The sequence below is a fragment of the Equus asinus genome, chromosome 8 (assembly GCF_041296235.1).
Source record: "Equus asinus isolate D_3611 breed Donkey chromosome 8, EquAss-T2T_v2, whole genome shotgun sequence".
Taxonomy (NCBI): Eukaryota; Metazoa; Chordata; class Mammalia; order Perissodactyla; family Equidae; genus Equus; species Equus asinus.
In genome coordinates this window covers 92,727,387-92,750,627 of record NC_091797.1, presented here as the reverse complement: position 1 = coordinate 92,750,627, position 23,241 = coordinate 92,727,387, and the positions used below count along the sequence as shown (strand labels likewise).

General features: G+C 50.3%; 1 protein-coding gene and 1 long non-coding RNA gene across 4 annotated transcripts; one reads left to right on the top strand and one right to left on the bottom strand.

The window, feature by feature from the left end:
- Window positions 1–1,298: 1,298 nt before the first annotated feature.
- LOC106827102 (SEC14-like protein 4) lies at window positions 1,299–16,786 on the top strand. Its single transcript, XM_044775568.2, has 12 exons — window positions 1,299–1,398; window positions 3,969–4,044; window positions 9,205–9,248; window positions 9,501–9,560; window positions 9,694–9,882; window positions 11,320–11,415; window positions 11,714–11,774; window positions 12,681–12,764; window positions 13,084–13,190; window positions 13,268–13,407; window positions 13,482–13,651; window positions 14,788–16,786. Exons 1-12 carry the CDS (start codon window positions 1,345–1,347, stop codon window positions 14,925–14,927), a joined length of 1,221 nt encoding a protein of 406 aa, XP_044631503.1. The 5' UTR covers window positions 1,299–1,344; the 3' UTR covers window positions 14,928–16,786.
- Window positions 11,588–14,780, bottom strand: LOC139045945 (uncharacterized). 3 transcript variants are annotated; one of them, XR_011505438.1, is made up of 6 exons: window positions 14,126–14,780; window positions 13,606–13,939; window positions 13,304–13,475; window positions 12,584–12,807; window positions 12,296–12,382; window positions 11,588–11,725 (listed from the first exon to the last, which is right to left on the bottom strand). It is a non-coding gene; the product is annotated as an uncharacterized lncRNA (long non-coding RNA). The 3 variants fall into 3 exon arrangements; XR_011505437.1 differs by having other exon boundaries at window positions 13,606–14,780; XR_011505439.1 differs by lacking the exon at window positions 12,296–12,382 and having other exon boundaries at window positions 11,591–11,725; window positions 13,606–14,780.
- Window positions 16,787–23,241: the final 6,455 nt, after the last annotated feature.

The window sequence follows — 23,241 nt, the reverse complement described above, 5'->3', positions numbered from 1 at the left end:
TATTTAAATTAGAGGGGTACTAAGTCTTCGTTACTTGGTGTGTATTTTAGACTTACAGCACATCTCCATTCATGCTTGTGACAAGCCACATTCCCAACACTCAACAGCCACATGTGGCTCGTGGCCACCAGATTGGTCAGTGCACACCTAGAACTTGGTTTGATCCCAAGGGAGGGCAGAGGGAGAAGGTTTTGCTGGCTGGATTTAAGACCCTTCATCCTCACCTCTCACCTGCTCCTATCTCTCGAAAATTCCTGCCTAGCCAACTTGCTTTTTCTCACCTTCCCCCAGTTGACCTGGGAAATGTTGTTTCCAAAATTTGAAAGCAGAACAGATTTTGCTTCCAAAGTTCTTTTCAGTCACCTTAGATGATCATGAGCAGAGTTAAAGGTAAAAAATTACCACGCACACTATGTCATCACATTTATGTACACATGGATGGGCAGCACAACATTTCAGGCTGTGACCTCTGCCTGGCTCTCAGATGCCATCCTGGACACCTGTGTCAGCCACCCACCACCTCTTGGCATCCCAAACCTTCTGTCACCCCACCAAGGCTTCCATCTGTCCACTGTCACCTCCCACTCTCCGGCCTTTGAGCTGTGGCTCCTACCTAGGGGCTCACCATGGGGCCTCCCCAGGATCTCCACCCCTGCAACTCACTGCTCTGGTGACAGCATCCATAATAATAATTATGAGACCATATTCCTAACATCGCACACTTACTGGGTGCAGTGCCAGGCTAACCCATGGCGGCTCATCTTATCCAATCCTCCCAGCCATCCTGAAGGCTGGAACCATTTTGCACATAAGGGCTCTGCTATCAGCTTGTGAGCACTGACAGGGCGCAGCCTGCATTCAAGAACAGGGGAGGGGGGCTGGGCAGAAAGACCTGGGGACCACCTAGAGGGCTGAGCCAGGTTTATAAAAATTTCCTCCGTTTTGCTCGGAAGGGGATCTCAAGGTGTTCCCTGAAACTTGCTCAAGGGTCCTTAATGCGCTCCCCCTTCCCTGCCATGGGGGAACCTGTAGGAGCCCCTAGGATGAGGGGGTCTGGGGGTGAGGGGGGGTTGCCTGCTACCGCCAACTCAAGTCTGTGTTCTGGGACCCCTCTCGGGACAGGTCACCTCCCTACCTTGGGTAGGATGCATCTTGGAGACTGGCAAAAAAAAAAAACCAAAAATCAAGAGTAGGTGAGAACTGAATGGGGCAGGGCAGGACTGGTGCTCTCCCATTGGGGCGGGACCAGTATCTGTCAAAACCAGGCTGCGAGGCCAGGAGGCCCGCTGGCAGACTCATCCTGCCCGCTTGCACCCCGCGCCCTCTGTGCTGCCCGTGGACACCATGAGCGGCCGAGTTGGAGACCTGAGCCCCCAGCAGCAGGAGGCGCTGGCCAGGGTGAGGGGCTTCGCGGGCTGGGAGGCTTAGGGAGGGGCCCCAGCAGCCTGATGCTGCCCACACCCCTGGACTGCCCCCCGTGCAGCCTGGAGAAGGATCTTGGAGGCACCTCTGTCCAGCCTGCCGGCCCCAGTGCACAGTCGCTGAGGCAGCTGTGTGCGGGACCCCAGGCAGGAGTCTTTGTCTGGGCCACTCTGGGCCAAATCAAGCTTTCCACCCCTGCTGGCTCTCTATCACTGAGCCCTGGCCCTTGTTCCCTGATTGAGGGCGTCGGGGGCACTGCCATCAGGCTTCTGGGCAGCCTTGGGCAGACAGACTCCTGGATCCCCTGCCCAGATTGCAACATTTGTTGGTTTTTCTTCGAGGCTGTCTGACTCCCCAGGGCCCAAGCCTTCTCGCTGTTTTCATTAAAGGGAAATGGAGGGGTTTGGGGTGATTTCACCTGTAGTGTCACGGCCATGGGGAAAGGGGAGCATATCCAGGTCTCAGTGCCACAGCATTAATTCTGTTTGCAGAGGGCCAGGGACTGGAAACGCTGATTTCGGTGTTGGGGGTTCCAAACCCTGGCTCGTACTTTAGGCCTGTGAAAGAGCAGCTGCCGAATTGTGGAGAGAAATTTCTTCCGCGGCTCCTGCCCTGGGGGGGACCTGAGGATCCTCCAGGGAAGAATGAGGACCTTGGGTGAATGGGGGGCCCCCCGTGAATTCCTAGTGAAGAAGAGAGGGGCCCCAGGTGAAGGATGAGGGCCCTGCGTGGATTCCCAGGTAGAGGAGGAGGTTCTAGGAGCAGAGGGTCTCCAGATGAAGGAGGGGTCCGCAGGGGAAGCGGGGGGAGTCCCCTGGTGACCCCCCTATCTCCCCACTGGTGAAAGCCTTAGGGAAGCCCCAGACACTAGGCTCATAGGAGGGACTCGCCGCCTGGCCTTTGGGGGTGGCCTGTGGGCTAAAGAGCTTTAAACAAGGGAAAAAGAGTTTATTCTTATTTTTTCCATTATTTCAAAGAAATGAAAGCTCGTTATTTTTGAAATTAGACAAAAAGAGAAAAGTAGGAAGAAAGAGAAGAGGTCACCCGTGGTCCCAGAGGCTCAGACAACCACACCTAGGAGCATTTCCTTCTAGCGTTTTCCTAAGCCTAGTTTTGACCACCTGTGGTCACACGGCCTGATGCTCCTTTCTCCATTTGGCATCGTCATATGATAAAGTTTTTTCCCAAGTTATTCCAGACTTTTGTCAGCACCTGCCTAGTGGCTTTCTCTTTTACTGACATGCCTTCCAAGAGGGGAGTGGCCTGGAGACTGGAAGGTGTGACCTCCTCCTGGCCCTGCAGCTTCCTCACTCCCCTGGGGAAGACCCTGCCTCCACCAGCCCAGCCTCAGTTTCCTCATTTGCAACATAGACGTGTGACCTTTGCCCCTCCTGCCTCAGGGCACACCCTGAGGTTCAAAGGAGGAAATCTGGTTACCTGGAGGGGCTGCGGGGTGAGGAATTATTGCTTCTCAGGGGGGGTACTCTCCCCCGTCCCCAAAAATGGCCCCTTAGGAGCCCAGAGGCTGCAGCTGCTCAGTGTGCACAGACCTGCATTCCGGGTGCCTGTCCGGGCTGGGGACTGTTATAGGAGATGCTGTCGCTCAGCTTGTTAACACTGGAGAGGTTTAACGTGATGATTCACTTCTAATTCCGTGAGCAGTACTGAATCCGTTCTTAAAAAGCTAAAGGTGGTTTGGTGGGTGGCTGTCAAGACAGCTTCCTATGGCTTTGCTGGCATCTGTGGCTAACCCCAGATTCTCAGTCACAGGTTCCCCTGCAAACCCAGCCCTCTGGGCCTTGTCTTCAGCTCCCTCAGTCCCCATGGAAGTGGGGTCTCCTCTCAGAGCTGAGCCTTAGTCCCAAACCCAAACCCCCCGACACTTCCCCAAACTCGGCCAGTAGGAAAAGGCACCCCCAGCGGACCAGGCCCCTCCTCTGCCCCAGCCCTGGATGAGGCATCCCTGGCCTCTCTTTCTGTCCCTCCCTGCTGACCTTGGCCTGGGTTGTTTCCACAAAGACTCCACTGCTCGGGGCCCCAGGCCGACCACGTTTGCTGAGCACCCACGTTTATCTGGCACCTGCTGCAAGCTAAGCCTGATGCGAAATGCTTTACCTGCATAAACTCCTTGGATTGGCACAAGTTTATCATTATCGCCATTTCACAGTTGGGGAAACTGAGGCTCAAAGAGGTTAAATAATTTGCTTCCAAATTCAGACCCTCAAGCTGCAGTACGAGGGGCAACGGTCCTAAAATGTTCTGGTCGGCCTGCGTCAGATTCACCGGAGATCTTTGTAAAAACAGGGATGGCAGGGCCCCACCTAGGACCTACAGTTGAGGGCCTGGCGTGGCAAAGAAGCCCCAAAGTTTGAGAAGGACCCAACTCTTCCTGCCATGTTGAGCTGGGGGTGCCCCATTCCCAGCTGCTGCTAACTGCGTGGGTCCCTGAGCAGGGCTGATGCAGGCTGAGGGGAAGCAGGGTCAGGGATGGGGTTTGGGGTCCAGGGGTCCTGGGAGCCCCTCTGACCCTCATATCTCCCCCTCAGTTCCGGGAGAACGTCCAGGACCTGCTGCCCACCCTGCGCAATCCTGATGATTACTTCCTCCTGCGCTGGCTCCGAGGTGAGGCTGGCGGGGTTGGGGGTGGCAGAGGCGGGGGGAGGCTGGGAGGGTCTCAGGGGAAGGGGTGGGAGACAAGGGGGACAGCGCTACAGAGTGGTAGCGAACTGGGCTCTGGAATCAGCCTGCTTTGGGCTAGCATCTGAGCTCCTCTTCAGACCAGCACGGTACAAATGCCCCACCGAGCCTCAGTTTCTTCATCTGCAAAGTGGGGGTGAGGCCACCTCCCCATGGACTGTTGTGTTAGTGAGAGGGTGTGGGACCTGGCACCAGGTGGGCACAGGGTCGAGGTGAGGTTAAAGTTCATACCAGGAAGTTCTCAGGATGACAGGCCTGGCAAGGCCTTGAGTCAGACATCGCTGAACATGGTCTTCAGGACTTGCATTAGGTCTGTCTCCGGTTCCTTGAAGACAGGCCTGTGTCGTCCCCTCAGAGAACCTGGCACCGAGCTCGTGCCCCGTGATACGTCAGGAAGTGGATTTAACTAAAATTAAAGAAGTTTCTTCTAGCAATTGGGGCAGCCTTGTAAAATTATTAGAAGAACAGACACCACCCCAGGGCTTAGGGAGAAATTCAGTTCAACTCGACACACTCCATGCGATGGGTTTTAAACTCAAACCAGGAGAGAACTCAGAAGCCAGGCTGCCGTGAAAACACCAGCCTCGGAATCAGGCAAACCTGCGATCGATTCCAGCTCTGCCACATGCTAACAGTGTGCCCAGGACAAGCCACGTGCTGTCTCTCTCGGCCTCACTTTCTTCTTCTGTGTAATGGGTGTAATATTAGGCCCTACCTGCCTGCACGGAGGAAGTCCACCCTTCTGTTCTATTCTGTTTGGTTATTTTTTATAATTACTATTTTTTACAAACTTTTTTTTTTAAAGATTGGCACCTGAGCTAACAACTGTTGCCAATCTTTTTTTTCTTTTCTACTTTTTCTTCCCAAATCTCCCCAGTACATAGTTGTATATTTTAGTTGTGGCATGTGGGATGCCACCTCAGCATGACACAATGAGCGGTGCCATCTCTGTGCCCAGGATCTGAACCAGCAAAACCCTGGGCCACTGGAGCAGAGCACATGAACTTAACCACTTGGCCATGGGGCTGGCCCCTACAAAATTTTTTTTTTTTTCCTTTTTCTCCCAAAGCCCCCCAGTACATAGTTGTGTATTTTTAGTTGTGGGTCCTTCTAGTTGTGGCATGTGGGATGCCGCCTCAGCATGGCTTGATGAGCGGTGCCACGTCAGCACCCAGGATTCGAACTGGCGAAACCCTGGGCTGCTGAAGCAGAGCGAGCAGACAGCCACTCAGCCACGGGGTCGGCCCCTACAAACTTTATTTTTGAAAGCAGTTTTAGATTTAAGAAAAGTTGTGAAGATAGTACAGAAAGCTACCATATACATCATTTACCCATCATTAACATTTATATGCTTCTGGCACATCTGTCATAATTAATGAACAAATATTGATACATGATTATTAACTAAAATCCATACTTTTTTTTAGATTTCCTTAGTTTTTCTGTCCCAGGGTCCCATCCAGGACACCACATTGCCTTTAGTTGTCGTGACTCCTTGGGCTTTCTTGGCTGTGGCTCTTTCCATTCTTTTTTTTTTTAACTGGGAAAGATTGGCCCTGAGCTAACATCTGTTAACATCTCAATCTTCCTCTTTTTTTTTCCCCCTCCCCAAGGCCCTAGTACATAGTTGTATGTTCTAGTCATAGGTCCTTCTAGTTCTTCTATGTGGGACGCCACCTCGGCATGGCTACTGACAGATGAGTGGTGTGGTTCTGCACCCAGGACCCAAACCTGGGCAGCTGAAGCAGAGAGCACTGAACTTTAACCACTAGGCCATCAGGGCTGGCTCTTTATTCCTTTTTTTAAAAATTTTTTTTTGGTGGGGAAGATTGACCCTGAACTAACATCGGTTGCCAGTCTTCTTCTTTTTGCTTGAGGAAGATTGTCGCTGAGCTAACATCTGTGCCAATCTTCCTCTATTTTGTATGGGGCACCACCACAGTGTGGCTTGATGAGCAGTGCTAGGTCTGTGCCTGAGATCCGAACCTGCGAACCCCAGGTCACCGAAGTGGAGCGTGCAAACCCAACCACTATGCCACTGGGTTGGCCCCTCTGTTCCATTTTTAATTAGTCATTTTCATGTCATTTTCCTCCACCTGGGCTAAAGAAAAAGTTGGGAAAGGAGATTTCTTGAAACCCCTTGATGCAGCATCAGAACTCTCTCCTCCTTTGAAGTCCTTTTGGGTTTAAAAACCAGCTTTTCAGGTCCCTGGTGTGTCTTTGATAAAGGAGTGAAATCACGGAGACTGTAGGCTGCTGGGTCATGGGAAAGGAACAGGGTCTAAGATTGGGCGAGGGTGCCAGGCCTCCTGATGCCTCTTGCTTTATGCTGTGACCTACTGACACGGCCCAGTCCACTTCCACTCAGCTCTGCAGCCACTCCCTGCCTCACAAACTCAAGACACAGGCAGAAGAGAGGGCGATCGCTGCGACCGAACTTCTCGGAGGTTCCTCTGTCAGGCAGGATGCAGAGGGACTTTCCACGACCTTCCCTCTGAAGTCACGTCCCTTTGTTTTTCTTGATCTCCATCCCACATCCACGTCCATCTCTCCTACCTGGACGCTAGCTCCGTGATCACAGGGACTGTGCCTGCCCCAGCCTCCCAGCCTGGCACATAGTAGGTGTTACTGAAAAAGCTATGAGGACCCATGAGCAGCATCCAAACCACTATCTACCGGACGAGAAACCTCACTCTGGTTCTCAGTAGAAAAATCTCCTATAGACACAGAGATTTTTAAAAAGCTGATAAAAGAACATTATGTACAATTATGCACGCACAAATTTAAAAATCTAAATGAAATTGACACATTCCTTTAAAATATATATAAGGCCAAAATCCAGAAAGAAGAAATAGGAGGTCTCAACAGACCTATAAATATTAAAGACATTTAAATGGTAATAAAAACCTCCCCTCCATTAAAACTCAAACCCCGATGGTTTTAAAGGTAGACTCCTCCAAAGTTTTAGGTCCAGCTAATTCCTACTTATACAAAATTTTCAAGTTGTTTTAAAATATATGAAAGAGTAAAGTTACCTTATAAGGCCTGCGTAAGTTTGATTCCAAAGCTAGATCAGGATAATAAAAGAAAAGAAAATTCTAGGCTCGTTTCACTTATTAATATTGACGTAAAAAAGTCTAAATACGATATTACACAATAGAATCCAATAGGGTGTTAAAATTATACAGCACAATCAAGGAGACCTTCTCTTAGGTATGCAAGAAGAATTCAGCATCAGAAATCTACCAGTGTCATTGAACACATTAATAGATTAAAAATGAAAAATTACGTGGCTATCCCAATGCAGACAAAACCTTTGAAAATGTTCAAATTCTATTTATAAGAAAAAACAAAATAAAAGTTTTACTAAACTAGGAATGGAATGGAATATCCTTGGCTTGGTAACGGTTATGTAGCAAAAATCTTCCAAGAAATGTTATGCTTAAGGAGAAATTTTAGATGGATTTTCTTTAAGAGCAGGAACAAGGAAAGGATGATGTCAATCAACGTTACTGTTTCAACACAGAACCGGAGACCTTTGCCAACGTTATAAGGAAAGAAAAAATAATCAGTGGTGTAAAGGCTTGAAGAGAAGAGTTATAATGTTTGCTTATCTCCCTTGAAAACCAACAGGATCAACAGAAAAACTCTAGAACTGTTCAGGTCAACAGCCACGAGCCACATTTAATGATTAAAATTAAATTAAATTAAATTAAAGCTTCAGTTCCTCAGTCACACCAGCCACCTTTCAAGTGCTCAGGAGCCACATGCACTTGAACTGTTAAGATATAGGACACTTCTATCCTTACAGAAAGTTCTGCTGGAGCACACTGATACAGAAGATGATTTTAATAAATGTATAGCCCCAAGAAATGATTGGGCAGGTGAACTTGATGCCTGTCTTCAAATATTTGAAGATTTTCCATGTTGACAAACAGCAACATATGTTCTTTCGACCTTGACAATGGGGCTGGAATCATTGTGGGGCAGATTTGGAATGCAATGGGCTGCCTGCTGAGGGAGTGAACTCCCCATCACAAGAGATAATCAAGGCAGAGCTGGCAGCCTTGGTGGTTTTTCTCTGGAGGTGGCTTATGATCAGGGCAGAGGAAGCCTAGATAGCAGCTCAGATCCCTTCCATTTGAAAATCTCTGACCTTGCTTCTTATCGAAGGCCGATCACTGGATGAATTCCTTAGTAACCAGTGGTCTCAGAGAGCAATGGTCATGGCATTTCTAAAATAGAGCATCATCTTTTCAATGAAGGTACATTTATTTCTTCAAAATTAGTAATCAGAGGGGCCGGCCCAGTGGCATAGCAGTTAAGTTCACAGGCTCTGCTTTGGTGGCCTGGAGTTCACAGGTTCGGACCCCAGGCGCAGACCTAGCGCTGCTCATCAAGCCATGCTGTGGTGGCGTCCCACATAAAATAGAGGAAGACTGGCACAGATGTTAGCTCAGTGACAATCTTCCTCAAGCAAAAAGAGGAAGGTTGCCAACGGATGGTAGCTCAGAGCCAATCTTCCTTACACTCACACACACACAATTAGTAATTATAATAGCTACAGTTTATTGAGAACTAACTGGGAGCAAGGTAATGTGCGAGCACTTTATATACTTTATCTTAGGTCATCCTTTGAATAACTCTGAAAAAGATACTATTTCCATTTAACAGAATAAAAAACTAAGGCTCAGAGAAGGTGAGTGAGTTGCTCAAGGTTGCGCAGCAAATAAAAAGACAAAACTAGAATTCAAGCTCAAGTCTGTCTCACTCCAAAGCCCGTGCTCCTCACCACCCCTAACACCAAGGCAGCCTCTGCTCCCGGGGAGACATCAAGTATTACAGGCTAGATCAGCCTCTAGAACCAGCAGTTTTAAAAGGCCTGGAAACTAAAATCAAGGGCCCTCTAAAGCCTTCTAGAGGATTAAAAATCCTTGCTTTTAAAAAAAACTTTCCAGGCCTCCAATGTATTCTTGGGGTGTCAGGAAAAGTCGGGGGCAGCCCTGCTACTTCCTCATAAGCTTTCAGAGAATGGCGCCTCTACACCCTCCCTCAAGCCTCCTCTTACCTCGGCTTTTCTTGCAGCTCGGAAGTTTGACCTGCAGAAATCCGAGGACATGCTCCGGAAGGTGAGGCCCCATTCTCGTGAGCCTCCTGCTTCCTCGTGCTGTACCCCAGGGGTTAGCAACAAGCGGTGGGGACTCTTGGCCCGTTTTCGTGGTTCTTCTTCGTTCCTCCTCGGATCCCTTTCTGCATCAGACCCGGGTCCCCCACAGCTCTCCACCCGGCATCCCCGTGCCCGGTTCTGTGTCGGCAGAGCCTGGGCATGCTCTGGGGATCTTTGGGGTGGGCAGTCTTCAGGTCCTGCCATGTCTTCACAGCACATGGAGTTCCGGAAGCAACAGACCCTGGACAACATCCTCACGTGGCAGCCCCCAGAGGTGAGGCCCGTGCAGCATCCCCCAGGCCATCTGATCCCCTCCCCTGTACCCTTCCACCACATCCCACCACCTGACGGAGCAGGGACGTGGCCTGGTGGACTGGTCTGAGTCAGGACCTCACCCCCGTGGCCAGGTGATCCAGCTGTATGACTCGGGTGGTCTGAGCGGCTATGACTACGAAGGCTGCCCTGTGTGGTTTGACCTCGTCGGGAAGCTTGACCCCAAGGGTCTCCTCCTGTCAGCCTCCCCGCAGGAGCTGATCCGCAAGCGCATCAGGGTCTGCGAGATGCTTGTGCAGCAGTGTGAGCTGCAGAGTCAGAAGGTGAGCTCTCAGGGCTGGGATAGGGGGCGCATGGTGGGCCCAGTCTGTCTTGAGGGTGGCCCCAGGACCAGAGAGGCGAGGCACCCTAACCCTGCTTTGCCCCAGCCCTCGGCACTCCAGGCTCTGGTGGGACACGGGCTTCCACAGTCACTCAGCCACGAGCATGTAACATGTGCATGGCACCCTCTGCTAGTGTGAGCCAAGGGTCACCAGAGCCCTTTCCCCTCTGACCTTGGGTAAGATGCTGGCCTTGGGTGCAGCGAATGCTCTAGCTCTGTTCCCCCGGAACCCTGGGAACAGCAGGCGGTCAGCTTTACTTTTGGAAAAGATGTCTCCTAGTTGTAAATTGCATGACTATAAACACCTGAGAGGGGAGCATTGCCTTGGACATCCCTGAGATCAGTGACCCTTGGAACCAGGCACATCCCTGTGGGTCCTTGGAAGCTACTACGCACTTGCTACAAAAAGACACTGAGAGCTGGGGGTGTGGGGCTTCCAAACCGAGAAGGACCCGCGCTCGTCTCTGTAGACCTCCTCGTCCCTACCTCTGTCTCCTGGCCCGTCCCCTTCAGAGTGACTGTAATGCAAGTGTGTCCTGGTTGGTTTTGTGAGTCTAAGTGTCTAGAGGAGCCTCAGATGAAGACCCCAGGGGGAGCCATTATGTCACTGTGGGATAATTTGGCTAGTGGCTGACTCAGTGACAAGGACAGGGCCTGCGTCCCCAGCGTCTGGCGCAGGGCTGGACACACAGTGGGCCCTCCACAGAGACTTGTAACAAGCATGAGTGAATTGCAAAGCAGCAAATTTAGTGCCTAGTTTGAATGGACGTGTCTGTCAGACAAGATTGCTCATCTGATTGGGTCAGAAGTGTGCCATTCATGCATGTTCCCGATTGGAGGCAATAATTATGGTGATGATGACACTAATAATAATATCTGCTAAAATTTACCAGGGGCCAGCCACATGCCAGGCACTGGGCTCGTTGAATCCTCTCAGCAATTCTCTCAGAGCCTGGACTTATCCCATTCTACAGAGGAAGAAAGTAAGGCTCAGAGGGGTTAGAAACCCTCCCAAGGCCACACAGCCTGCCAGCAGCGAAGCTCTGGCTTGGAAACAGCCACAGGACTGCAGACGCTGTTGGATATAATATATTATTGTACATAAAGGTGCCCAATGAGCAATGAGTGATGTCTTTAATTCCACAGTTAACTAATTCCAGGCAACAGTGTTGAGCAAATCATGTGATAAGGGCCACTGTGTCAGGGTTCGGATGTGGCGTCTCCTCAGACCCCAGATGGGCTCCATGTGTTTGGAAAATGCTTCGAGCAGCCAAGGGAGTGGGTGGCAGGAAGCTGGGAGGGGCGCCCAGGTCTCTCTGGCTGGGATCTCCCAGCTGGAGCTGTTTTCTGACCCATATATCTGCGCTGTCCGGTGCAGCTGGGCAGGAACATCGAGACGATGGTGTTGGTGTTTGACCTGGAGGGGCTGAGCCTGAAACACCTGTGGAAGCCAGCTGTGGAGGTCTACCAGCAGGTGAGGCAGGCAGCTGGCTCGAGGCCAATAGGGAGCCACTGCCCGCACCAGCTTCCAGTCCGTGAGGGAGGGGGACACCCCTCAGGGGCCCACCAGTGAAGCTGGCCTGGGGTCTCCCCTCCAAGGAGAAAGAAAAGCAAGAGCATCACAGAGGATGAAGTACACGCCCCCAGGGAAGACGGGGTGGGCCGGGGATGGGGGAGAGGGGGCTCTCGTCACAGCAGCATCAGAGGCCACCAAATCCAGGGGGAGCGAGTGTTGCAGTGTGGCCTCGACCAGATTCATCTTGACTCCACAGTTTTTTGCCATCCTGGAAGCAAATTATCCCGAGAGGCTGAAGAATTTAATTGGTATCCGAGGTGAGCCCATGACGGGGATGACCTCCTGGGGAGTGGGGGGCACAGTGGGCAAGCTACCGAGTTTGGGGCTTCTCAAACCATCCTTTGTGAAGATTAGGTTTTTTGAGTTCATTTCTTCCCAGATTGATACTTTTGGAGTGTACAAAAGCATGCATAGCACTGTCAAATAAGTTATAGGTTTCTAAATGTCTGCTGTTATTTTCTTTACTTATCTGGGCATGGACTGGTACCAGATGGTCATGGACCACTTGGTTGGTGGACACACTTTGAGGGGAAATGGTCCTGGTCTGTGAGGGCCGTACACTGAGGGGGTGGCCACGTGTGCTCTGGAGTCAGACTATGAGGCTTCCAATCTAGCTGGTTCTGGGACTTTGGGAAAGTCTATTTAACCTCACTGAGCCTCAGTTTTCCCATTCTGTTAAATGGGACTGTAATGGCGCCTTCCCCATGAGACAGCTGTGAGGTTATATGAGACAGTCTGTGGAGAAGGCGTGGCACAGAGCCCGGCCCACAGAACGTACCCAGGGAGCATCAGCGATTCAGGCGGGACGTGAGGTCTAACGCACATGCTTGCACCCGAGAGGATTCCAGAGCAACCCCGGGAAAGCCTGAGTGTGAACAGGAAAAGGCACCGGTGGGGAATCAACATTGCTAAAGTCCTGCAGCTGAGCAGGGCAGGCAACCAATTATTGAGAGCCAGGCACTGTGCCAAGTGTCATGCGTACCTTAATTTAATCTCCATTTTACAGTTAATAGCACTGAGACTCAGAGAGGGTGAAGGTCACACAGCAGGAAGTGGCAGAATCTACCTGGGTCTGACTGTTGTCCAGCTCATGCCCTTGGCTGTGACTTTGTATATCCAAGTCCTCTCTGGTCCAGCTTCCCAACGGAGTTTCATCGTTTCAGCCCCCAAGCTGTTCCCCGTGGCCTTCAACTTGGTCAAGTTGTTCATGAGCCAGGAAACGAGAAAGAAGATAGTGATTCTAGGAGGTGAGTGATTTGGCCTCCTGGCTGTGCCCATCTCCATGTCTGCCTGGGGAGCAGAGGTCAATGTGAAAGGCCCCATTTCTCCCTGGTTCGTCCTCTATCTTCAGGTGCCGACCTGGGCCTGACACTTGTCGGCCTTTGCACACTCAGACAAGGCTTTGGGTCCTAGACCCCAGCCTGGGTGGCCACGTAAAGATCTTGGGTGGTCTCAGGACTAGACGCCAGGGGAGCAAGCCAAGGATATATCGGGTCCCCTCCCTGGGCTTGGCCCCCTCTGTCGAGCCTCCCTGAGGCCCCGTGAGGCCCTCTCTTGCTTCCACAGGCGACTGGAAGCAGGAGCTGCAAAAGTTTGTCAGCCCCGACCAGCTGCCCGTGGAGTTTGGGGGGACCATGACCGACCCCGACGGCAACCCCAAGTGCTTGACCAAGGTACTGGGTGCCCAGGGGATGGGGAGGGAGGGGAGACGGCCGTGGTCCAGTGCTCGCTCACCACCCCTCCCCCACAGATCAACTACGGGGGCGAGGTGCCCAAGAGCTACTACCTGCGCAACCAGGTGAGGACGCAGTACGAGCACACAGCGACCGTGGGCCGCGACTCCTTCGTCCAGGTGAAGACTGAGATCCTGTTCCCAGGCTGTGTTCTCAGGTAGGGATGGCGGCACAGCTGGGAGGGGGCCGGAGCCCATCAGGTGGTCATCAGTGGGGCTCCATCCCCTGCAGGTGGCAGTTTGCATCAGAGGGGGCAGACATCGGCTTTGGGGTTTTTCTGAAGACCAAGAAGGCAGAGCAGAAGCGGGCCGGGGAGATGACGGAGGTGCTGCCCACCCAGCGCTACAATGCCCACCTGGTGCCCCAGGACGGGAGCCTCAGCTGTGACAAGCCCGGCGTCTGTAAGAGCCATTCAGTGGAGGTGTTTTCCTCCTCATGGGGAGCAATGATCTGAGGTCTCTTGCCAGTCTGGCTTCTCTGTCCACTAATTCCAGCTCTCAGGGAGCACGTGGGGGTGTGTGTGAGTTTCTAGATCCCACAGGAGTCAGGGCAATTGGCTTCAGCGTGTTGGATCTGATGAGCAGCCCCAGGTTTGGGTACAAGAGCAGAGACACATTGTGGAGAGTGGGATATACAGCCTGGGGACAATGGCCCCAGCTCCTGGAAAGCCTCACGCTGGGCTGGACAGGCTAAGAGACAGGGAAAAACAGCCAGGGGCTCAGCTTCGGGCATCCCAGCTTGCCCACATGCATGGACCACCCCACTCTGGGACCCCCAAAGGGATGGCTTCTTCCAGGTGTTTAGCTTTCCTTCCCGGACCGCCCAGGCCAGATGCCATCTGATCAGCTTTACCAGAAGCAGCGTTGCCCTCTCACCTCTGTTGAGAACAGAGCCAGGATAGGGGGACCCCAGGGTTGACTCCTCTGGAGAATGAGAAGGAGTTCTGCTAATGCTTTAATACCTAGTGCACCTGTATGGAAAGAGAGAGTTGGGAAGGTGGGGACTTCCCACTGGATGACTCATCATGTCGCAGAGTTCACGTTGGACCTTGGCCTTGAAGGAAATGTCTTCTATGAAAGGCTCGATGAGAAAGTGGCTTAGGGAGCTCAGCCCTCTCCTCCGGGGAACGCAGGGCTCCTCTCTGGGCGGGAGCATTGGGAGAGGGGAATCTGGTCCCTCCCCTTCCTTGCTCTGTAACGGTTGGAAAATCATCTCAACCTCTCTAAGCCTCAGTTTCCTCATCCATGAAATGGGGATGACAGTACCTTCGTGTGAGGCTGCCCTGAGGACCCAGCGAGCTGTGAAGCGCTGACGTAATGCCTGGCACACAGGAGGGGCTGATGCATGCTGGGGTCTATTATTATTCCGTTAGTTCGCACAAGTACCATCCAAGGAGATGGTCACAAGCAATGGGCCGGGGGCTGGGCAGTGCCTGACCCTATAGCCCCACCCCCAGTCCCGGGTGACCCATTCCCAAGGGCAGCAGGCGGGCAGGGACTCGGGCTGGCTTCGCCTGATTGCTCCTCCATCCTCGCAGACGTCCTGCACTTCGACAACACCCACAGCCTGAGGCACAGCAGGAAGGTCAGCTACACTGTGGAGGTGCTGCTCCCGGACAAGGCCTCTGAGGAGAAGATTCAGGGTATCGAGGCAACGAGACCCACCCCAGCGCAATGAAGACCCGGGCCGTCTCTGTGCCTGTGCTCTCCAATCCCTTAGCACCCCCACCCTGTCCCCTGCCCTCTAGCTGGTCCAGGCCAGTGGCCACCCGTATCTCCAAAGACCTTGCCTCTGGATCCCTGTCCCCGAGCTCCTTAGGGTTTGTCCTTCTGTACTGCTGTCCCACTGGGCAAAGGAGTGCTGTCTACCCAGGAGATGTCCCCGAGAATGAGTGCTCAGACATCCCTGTAAAAGGGGTCCTCATTGTGAAGTGTCAGCATCCTGGCTGCCAAGGCCTTTCCCAGAGACTGGAAGCCTTAGCAAACACTATCCAAGGGCCTTGGTGGCAAGGGGCCGGGCTCTGGCCCTTTCCACCTTCAGATTCTGATTTCATTTTCTCCAATTAATTGGAGGTTTCTCAATTTCCTAGGATCTGTTTGGGGCAAGAAAATGATAAGGCTTGGGGGGTCTTCAGGTGAGCTATGTGAGGTCCTTGGGGTCCCCAGCCCCTCCACCTGTGGCAGCTGCATCATTCATGGTTTAGCACACAATGTCTGAACTGGGGCTTTCCTGCTGTAAAAAGCAAACCAACTAAACAAAAGGAAATGCCAAAAGCCAGTGCCATGAGGTGCTCCTGGTCCAACGGTGTTTGAGTTGTTTGGCAAGGAAGAAAACTGCTGTGCCAGAACCCGGGAGACAGCCTGGGGCCATCAGGCAAAAATCACAGAACATCCCTGTGTCCAAGGACTGCCCCTGCATCCCAGACGTGACAGGCTGTCCCGCCGCCCCTGTTGCCTTGCGTGGTCACCCTCCATGCAGCCTCCCCAGATGCAGGAGCATCTGGAGTCCCCTGAGGCCCCCAGGGGTCCCAGTGCCATTTTCCCACTGCCCTCGGCAGGCTATGGAGGGCGGGGCTGACTGGGGTTAGGAGGACCCTGTGCCAGGTTTCGCTGGGCCCACCTGTTGTCATGACAGGGGCTCATGATGCCTCATTTCAGCCTTCACATCCCCGGCCTAAAAACAAGGGGTTCATGGATGTGAACCCTAACTTTTGCCTTTCTAACTGCCCACAGCCTATTTCCCACCATGAGCACAGCCTCTCCTGGTTTCCTTGCAGGTAGCAAGGATTGCTCTGCCCCATGCACAGGGTTTCCCGAGGCTCTGATCACAGGTAATTTACACAAATACAGGCTGGAACAAGGGCATCCAGTGTGGCACCAGGGACTCTGAATCCCAGAGCTGGCAGAGTGCACCTCATGTTAAGCAGAGAGGGCAGCAGCCACCTGCAGAGGTGACAACAGAATCTCCTACCTGGCAAGGTGGGCAGGCATACTTGCGGAGCTAGACAGGGGGCACATTCTCAGCAACCCCTGGCCTTGACTCAATACTGTCAGTTTCTTCAAAAAAAAGAAAAGAAAAAGGAAACAGGCCAGAGAAGGGCTGGCTCTCCCAAAGTTTGTTTCTTCATCCAGCACCAGGTCCTGCAGGCCTTGGGGACACTACGGCCACTGAGTTGAGCCAGCTCTGCTAGAAGGAACCTTGCCTGTATTGAGGGAGGCAGAAGTGACTTGGATGATCCCTTATCAAGCGGGCATGTCACCACGTGAGCTTGGAGGGGAGGAGCGGAATTCTGAGGGAACATTCAGCAAAGAAAGCTGATGGGGGTCAGAGGTGCTTTTCCCGAGGAAATGACCCCTGGAGGGAGAGCTGAAGCGTGTGTGGGGTGACCAGGTGCAGGCGAGCCTTCCAGACCGAGGAAGCAGGTAAGGGTGGCCGTGGGGTGTTTGAGGCCAGAGGAGAGTTCTCGGTGACACTGGTGACGGTTGACTGATGTTTACTATTTCTTTGTGAGCAAGTGTGTACACTTAGTGGTTAATAAAACCATTTTACAACATAGGTTACAAAACAGAGCTTGTTGTTTGTCAGGAAAGAATGGAAAAATCTTGGCAAGAGGCTGTGGATCAAAATTCTTGCTCAAAATGAGGTGGTTAGAAATACCCAGGCTCACCTGTCCAGAGGAAGGGCGGCATGGCCTGCCCTTCCCGGCCCATCTCCAATCTTCCAGGGCGGGCTGTGGTCCATGCAGGCGGCAACCCATAGGGGCTTTTTGAGGGCAGTTGGAAAGGCTCCCCTGCCCCCTAAATCTCCACCCCAGTCCAGCTCAACTTCCAACAGCCCCAGCCGGAGGGGACAGGGCTGTGGGATAGGCACAGCTGCCCAGAAGAGGGCTTCACCAGAGCCCCACAGCACAGCACTCCACAGTTTGCACAACCCTTTCACATGCAACCCTGAAGCAGACAGGGATTGTGGCCCCATCTGACAGGTAAGGAAACTGAGGCTCAGCGAGGTGGAATGCCTCAGCCAAGGGCCCAGTATCCAATGGCAGAGGTGGACCAGCACCCAGGTTTGCTGTCAGCAGTGGCTCTGCCCTAACTCTCAGGGGAGGAGAGGGTCAGGGTAGCAGGTGGGCCTCTGCCAGGGAGGGCCAGCCTGGGGCAGGGGGCCCACAGTGGACAGAGCAAGGCACTGGGTTCCTGGGGTGGGGGAGGGCCCAGAGTCTGGAGAAAACTGCTCAGACATTTGTGCCTCTTGGTGGGATGTGACGGTGCCAGCTCCACTCCACGCCTACCGTGTGCTAGGCCTGAGCTGAGGAGAACGAGGCTCAGGGCAGGAAGTCACTCGTCCTGTCACACAACATAAACAGGAGGCGGTAAGATGTGAATCCGGATCCATCTGTCCAGACAGTGCAGGAGCTTAATGAGCACACGGTGACTTCAGAAGAGGCCACTACGCCAGGCCTGAGTTGAGCGGCACTCAGGTGACCCATGGTGAACTCCGCCTTCAGCCACTAGGGGGCGGCGCTGGGCCAAGCCTTTCTCCCCACTGGGTTGGCATCCTGGCTCTGCCACTAGGGGGCTTGCTTTCTAAATCCTCTGGACTCCATCTTCCTCCCCTCCGCCGCTGGCCCAGTCGGGTCTGTCTTCTCTTGCTTGGACTACCAGAAAGGAGTCCTTGAGTCTCCCTGTGCCCATTCCTACCACCTTCCATCCAGACCCCACAGGGCAGCCAGAAAAATCTTTCTGAAATGAAAATCTGATCACATCACTGCCTGCATAAGCTGTTCTCTGGCTCCTACTTCCGCCAGGAAAGGTCAGTCTCGCTGGTGGCTTACAAGGCCCTCTGTGACCTGGCCACAACACCTCCGTTCCAGCTTCACCAATTCATGAGCTCCCTCCTGCCTCCCTGCTCATGCCGTACCCTCAGCCCAGGACTCCCTCCCCAGTCTCATTCTGTGAACCCTCATGACCCCTAGAGCCTTCTTTCTGAATACCTTCCCTAGGCCTCTCCCCAGCCCAGCCCCAGCAGAGTTATGGTCCTTTCTCCACGCTCTCAGAGCAACAGAACCAGTGCTCAGCGTGCAATAGAGTCACCATCTGTCTCGTGTCTGTCTCCTATTCACCCAGCCCCCAGTCCAGGCTGTGCTCCCCAGAAGCTCGATAAAGCCTTGCAAAAAATTATAGATACCATCTACTGAGCACCTATGAGGGCTGCTGCCCCTATGCTATCCTGTTTAGTCTTCATGGCAGCCTTGGGAAATAAATATAGTCATCTCCATTGTACAAGGGAAGAAAGTAAGTCTCCAAGACACAGTCATTTGCTCAGTGGTAGCACCAGGACTGGAATACAGGATGTCTGACTCCAGAGCTGTGGGTCTTCCTCGACTGTCCACCCCAGAGATTGGGTCATACCAGGAGCACTGCCAAAGGGCAGAGTCTGGCAGCATGACTCAGCGGTGTGGAAAACCCCGAGTAGAGGGTTGGGCGGGACAGTCACAGAACAGTGGAATAGGAACCAGAAAGAATGGGCTCGCCTAGCTGCACCCTCGTCTTGGAGTTGAAGACAGGCTGGGTGACCAGCCCGATAATAACCATCGAAGCCACTACTATTGATCACTTACCATGTGCCAGGCAGTGGGTAAGATACTTTACTGGCCTCTTCTAACCATCTCAGTAAACCTATGAGAAGAGGAGGTTAATGGTCCCAATTTACAGGTAAGAAAACAGCCTCCAGGTCACACAGCACATTGGAGGTGAAGCCACGATTCAAACTCTATGTTTCAGCACCAGACATTTCTGAACTATTTGGAATTATTTCCTCAGTGTTGGGAGAGAAAGTATAACTGCGTGAGCAGTTCACGTGTGGTCACCGCCAGACCCAGCCTCCCCGACAGTAGTCTTGGGCACTCCAGGTTCCCAAAGCATGGCAATGAAATCAGAGACCAGTTTGGCATGAAGAACTTGGGACACTCCATGCCCTTAGGATGACCCCAGGGATTATAGGAAGGATGTGCCAGCTCCAGCCCTGGACAGTATCTAAGCTCCTCCACCTTGCAGCCTCCTTCACTGTCCTCCCCTATGCTCCTATCACCACAGCAACCCATTCCTATAGCACGCAGCACATGAGAGAAGGAAAGGAAGAGCTTTGTCACCAACAGAGTTCTTTGGGGTCTCCTCAAGCGAGAGTTTTGATTTCCTGATGGCTTTTGGTACTCCATGGCACAGACATCAGATGCAGCAGATAATCAACATCACTGTCATCGTTATCATACTTGAATTTATTTTCTGATCACAAAGGGAGATGAAAGTAAACATTGAAGATACACACCCGAGGGACGGAGGGTAAATATTAGAGCTAACAAACAATTTCAGCAAGGTTGCAGGAGACAAGAATAATATAAAAAAATCAGTTGCATTTCTATACAGTAACAATGAACACCCCGCAAAATGAAATTAAGAAAACAATTTCATTTACAATAGCATCAAAAAGAATTGGGGCCGGCTCCGTGGTGCAGCAGTTAAGTGCACACGTTCCACTTCAGCGGCCCGGGATTCGCAGGTTTGGATCCCAGGTGCAGACATGGCACCGCTCGGCAAGCCATGCTGTGGCAGGCATCCCACATATAAAGTGGAGGAAGATGGGCACAGATGTTAGCTCAGGGCCAGGCTTCCTCAGCAAAATGAGAAGGATTGGCAGCAGACGTTATCTCAGGGCTAATCTTCCTCAAAAAAAAAAAAAAAGGAAGAAGAAAATACTCAGGAACAACTTTAAAGAAGTACAAGACATGTACACGGAAAACTACAAAATATTGTTGAATGAAATTAAAGACTTAAATAAATGAAAAGACACCTATGTTCATGTTTTGGAAGACTTAATATTGTTAAGAGGCAATACTCCCCAGAGTGATCTGCAGATTCGATGCAATTCCTACCAAAATCCCAACTGTCTTTTTTGCAGAAATGGACAAGCTGATCCCAAAGTTCATACAGAAATGCAAGGGACTCAGAATAGCCAAGACAATCTGCAAAAGTAAAATGAAGTCAAGTAGGACTCACACTTCCCAATTTCAAAGTTTAATACAAAGCTACTGTAATCAAAACAGTGTGATGCTGGCATAGTGATAGACATATAGATCAATGGAATAGAATTGCGGGCCCAAAAACATCTGATATCCAGCAAGGGTGCAAAGACCATTCAACGGGGAAAGAACAGTCTCTTCAACAAATAGCGCTGGGACAACTGGATATCTACATGCAAATGAATGAAGTTGGACCTTTACATCACATCATATACAAAGCAACTAAAGATGGATCAAACTCACATCTGACATCATATTCAATGGTGAAAGACTGAGCATTTTTCCTCTAAAATCAGGAACAAGATGAGGATGCCCACTTTTGTCACTTCTATTCAACGTAGTATTGGGAGTTCTAGCCAGAGCAATTAGGCAAGAAAAGAAAATAATAAATTGCATCCAAATTGGAGAGGAAGAAGTAAAATGATCTCTGTTTACAGATGTAATGATCTTAAATGAAGAAAACCCTAAAGATTCTGCCAAAAAGCTTTGGAATTAATGAATTCAGCAAAGTTGCAGAACACAAAATCAACACACAAAAATCAGCTGCGTTTCTACACAGTAATGAAAATGAACAATCTGAAAATCAAATTAAGAAAAGAATTCCAGGTGGGGTGGGGGGTGGGCACAAAGGGTGAAGTGGTGCACCCGCAACACGACTGACAAACATTAATGTACAGCTGAAATTTCACAAGATTGTAACCTATCATTAACTCAATGAAAAAAAAATGTTCTAGAAACCTAAAAAAAAAAAAAGAAAACAATTCCAGGGTGCTGACCCCGTGGCTGACTGGTTAAGTTCACGCGCTCTGCTGTAGGCGGCCCAGTGTTTCGTTGGTTCGAATCCTGGGTGCGGACATGGCACTGCTCACCAAACCACGCTGAGGCAGCGTCCCACATGCCACAACTAGAAGGACCCACAACGAAGAATATACAACTATGTACTGGGGGGCTTTGGGGAGAAAAAGGAAAAAAAATAAAATCTTAAAAAAAAAAAGAAAAGAATTCCATTTACAATAGTACCAAAAAAACCACTTAAGAATAAACTTAATCAAGGATGCAAAAAACTTGTAAAAAGTATTTTTACAAGTCTACCAAACTACAACTACAAAACATTGTTGAAAGAAATTAAAGAAGACATAAATAATTGGAAAGAAATTGCGTGTTCAAGGATTGGAAGATGTAACATTGTTAGGTTGTCAATACCACCCAACACTGTCTACAGATTCAATGTATTTTCTATCAAAATCCCAATGACTTTTATGTAGAAATAGAACACTCCATCTTAAAAATTCATGTGGAATCTCCAGGGATCCCAAGTAGCCAAAACAACCTTGCAAAAGAAGAACAAAGTTGGAGGTCTGTCGTTTCCTGATTTCAAAACTTACTACAAAGCTACAGTAATCAAAACAGTGTGGTACTGGCATGAAGACAGACATACAGACTAATGGAATAGAATGGAGACCCTAGAAATATACCCCTACATATAAGGTCAAATGATTTTTGAGCAGAGTGTCAAGACCATTCCATAAGTGATAGGACATGAACAAATGATACTAGAAAAACTGGATATCCATATGCCAGAGAATGAAGTTGGACCCTTACCATATACAATTTACAAAAATTAACTCAAGATGGATGAAAGACCTAAACCTAAGAGCTAAAACTATAAAACTCTTAGAAGAAAACCTAAGAGGAAATTTTCCTGATATTGGATTTGGCAAGGATTTCTTGGATACGACACCAAAAGCACAGGTAACAAAAGAAACAATAGATGAATTGGACTTCATCAAAGTTTGAGACTTTTGTGCATTAAAGGACACTGTCAATAGAGTGAAAAAGAAACCCATGGAATGGGAGAGAAAATTTGCAAATCATATATCTGATAAGAGATTAACATCCTGAATATGTAAAGAACTCCTACAATTCGATAATGAAAAACCAAACAACCTGATTAAAAAATGGATAAAGGACTTGAATAGACATTTCTCCAAAGAAGATATACAAATGGACAATAGCACATGAAAAGATGCGGAATATCACTAATCCTCGGGGAACTATAAGTCAAAATCACAATGAGGCACAACCTCACACCCCCGAGGATGGCTACTATCAAACAGCAGAAAATAGCAAGTGTTGGGGAGGATGAGGAGAAACTGGAACCCTTGTGCGTTGTTACTGGGAATGTAAAATGGTGCAGCCACTGTGGGAAACAGTATGGCAGCTCCCCAAAAAATTAAACATAGAATTAGCTAGAATAAACCACAGAATTACCAGCCATTCCACTTTGGGGTATATCCCCAAAAGAATAGAAAGCAGGGTCTTGAACAGATACTTGTACACCAGTGTTCATAACTGCATTCAAATAGCCAAATATAATAGCCATGGCTATACATAATAGCCAAAAGGTAGAAACAACCCAAGTGTCCATTGACAGATGAATGGGTAAACAAAATGTGGTATATATATATATATAATGGAATATTATTTAGTCTTAAAAAGAAATGAAATTCTGACACGTGCTACAACATTAAACTAAGACATTTAGTTTTAGAAGACATTAAACTAAGTAAAATAAGCCAGACACTAATGGACAAATCCTGTATGTTCCCACTTATATGTGGGACCTAGAGTAGTCGAATTCATAGAGACAGAAAGCAGAATGGTTGTCGCCAGGGGCTGGGGAGGGGGCTGGGGAGTTTGTTTTTAATGGTGCGGAGCTTCAGTTGAGGAAGATGAAAAAGTTCTGGAGATGTTTGGCGGTGATGGTTGCGTAACAATGTGAATGCACTTTTTGCCACGGAACTGTACTCTTAAAAATGATACATTTTGTTAAATATATTTTAACACAATAAAAAATTAGACAAACAAACCCAAAAAGGATCAAAGACCTTAATATAAGAGCTAAAACCTTATATA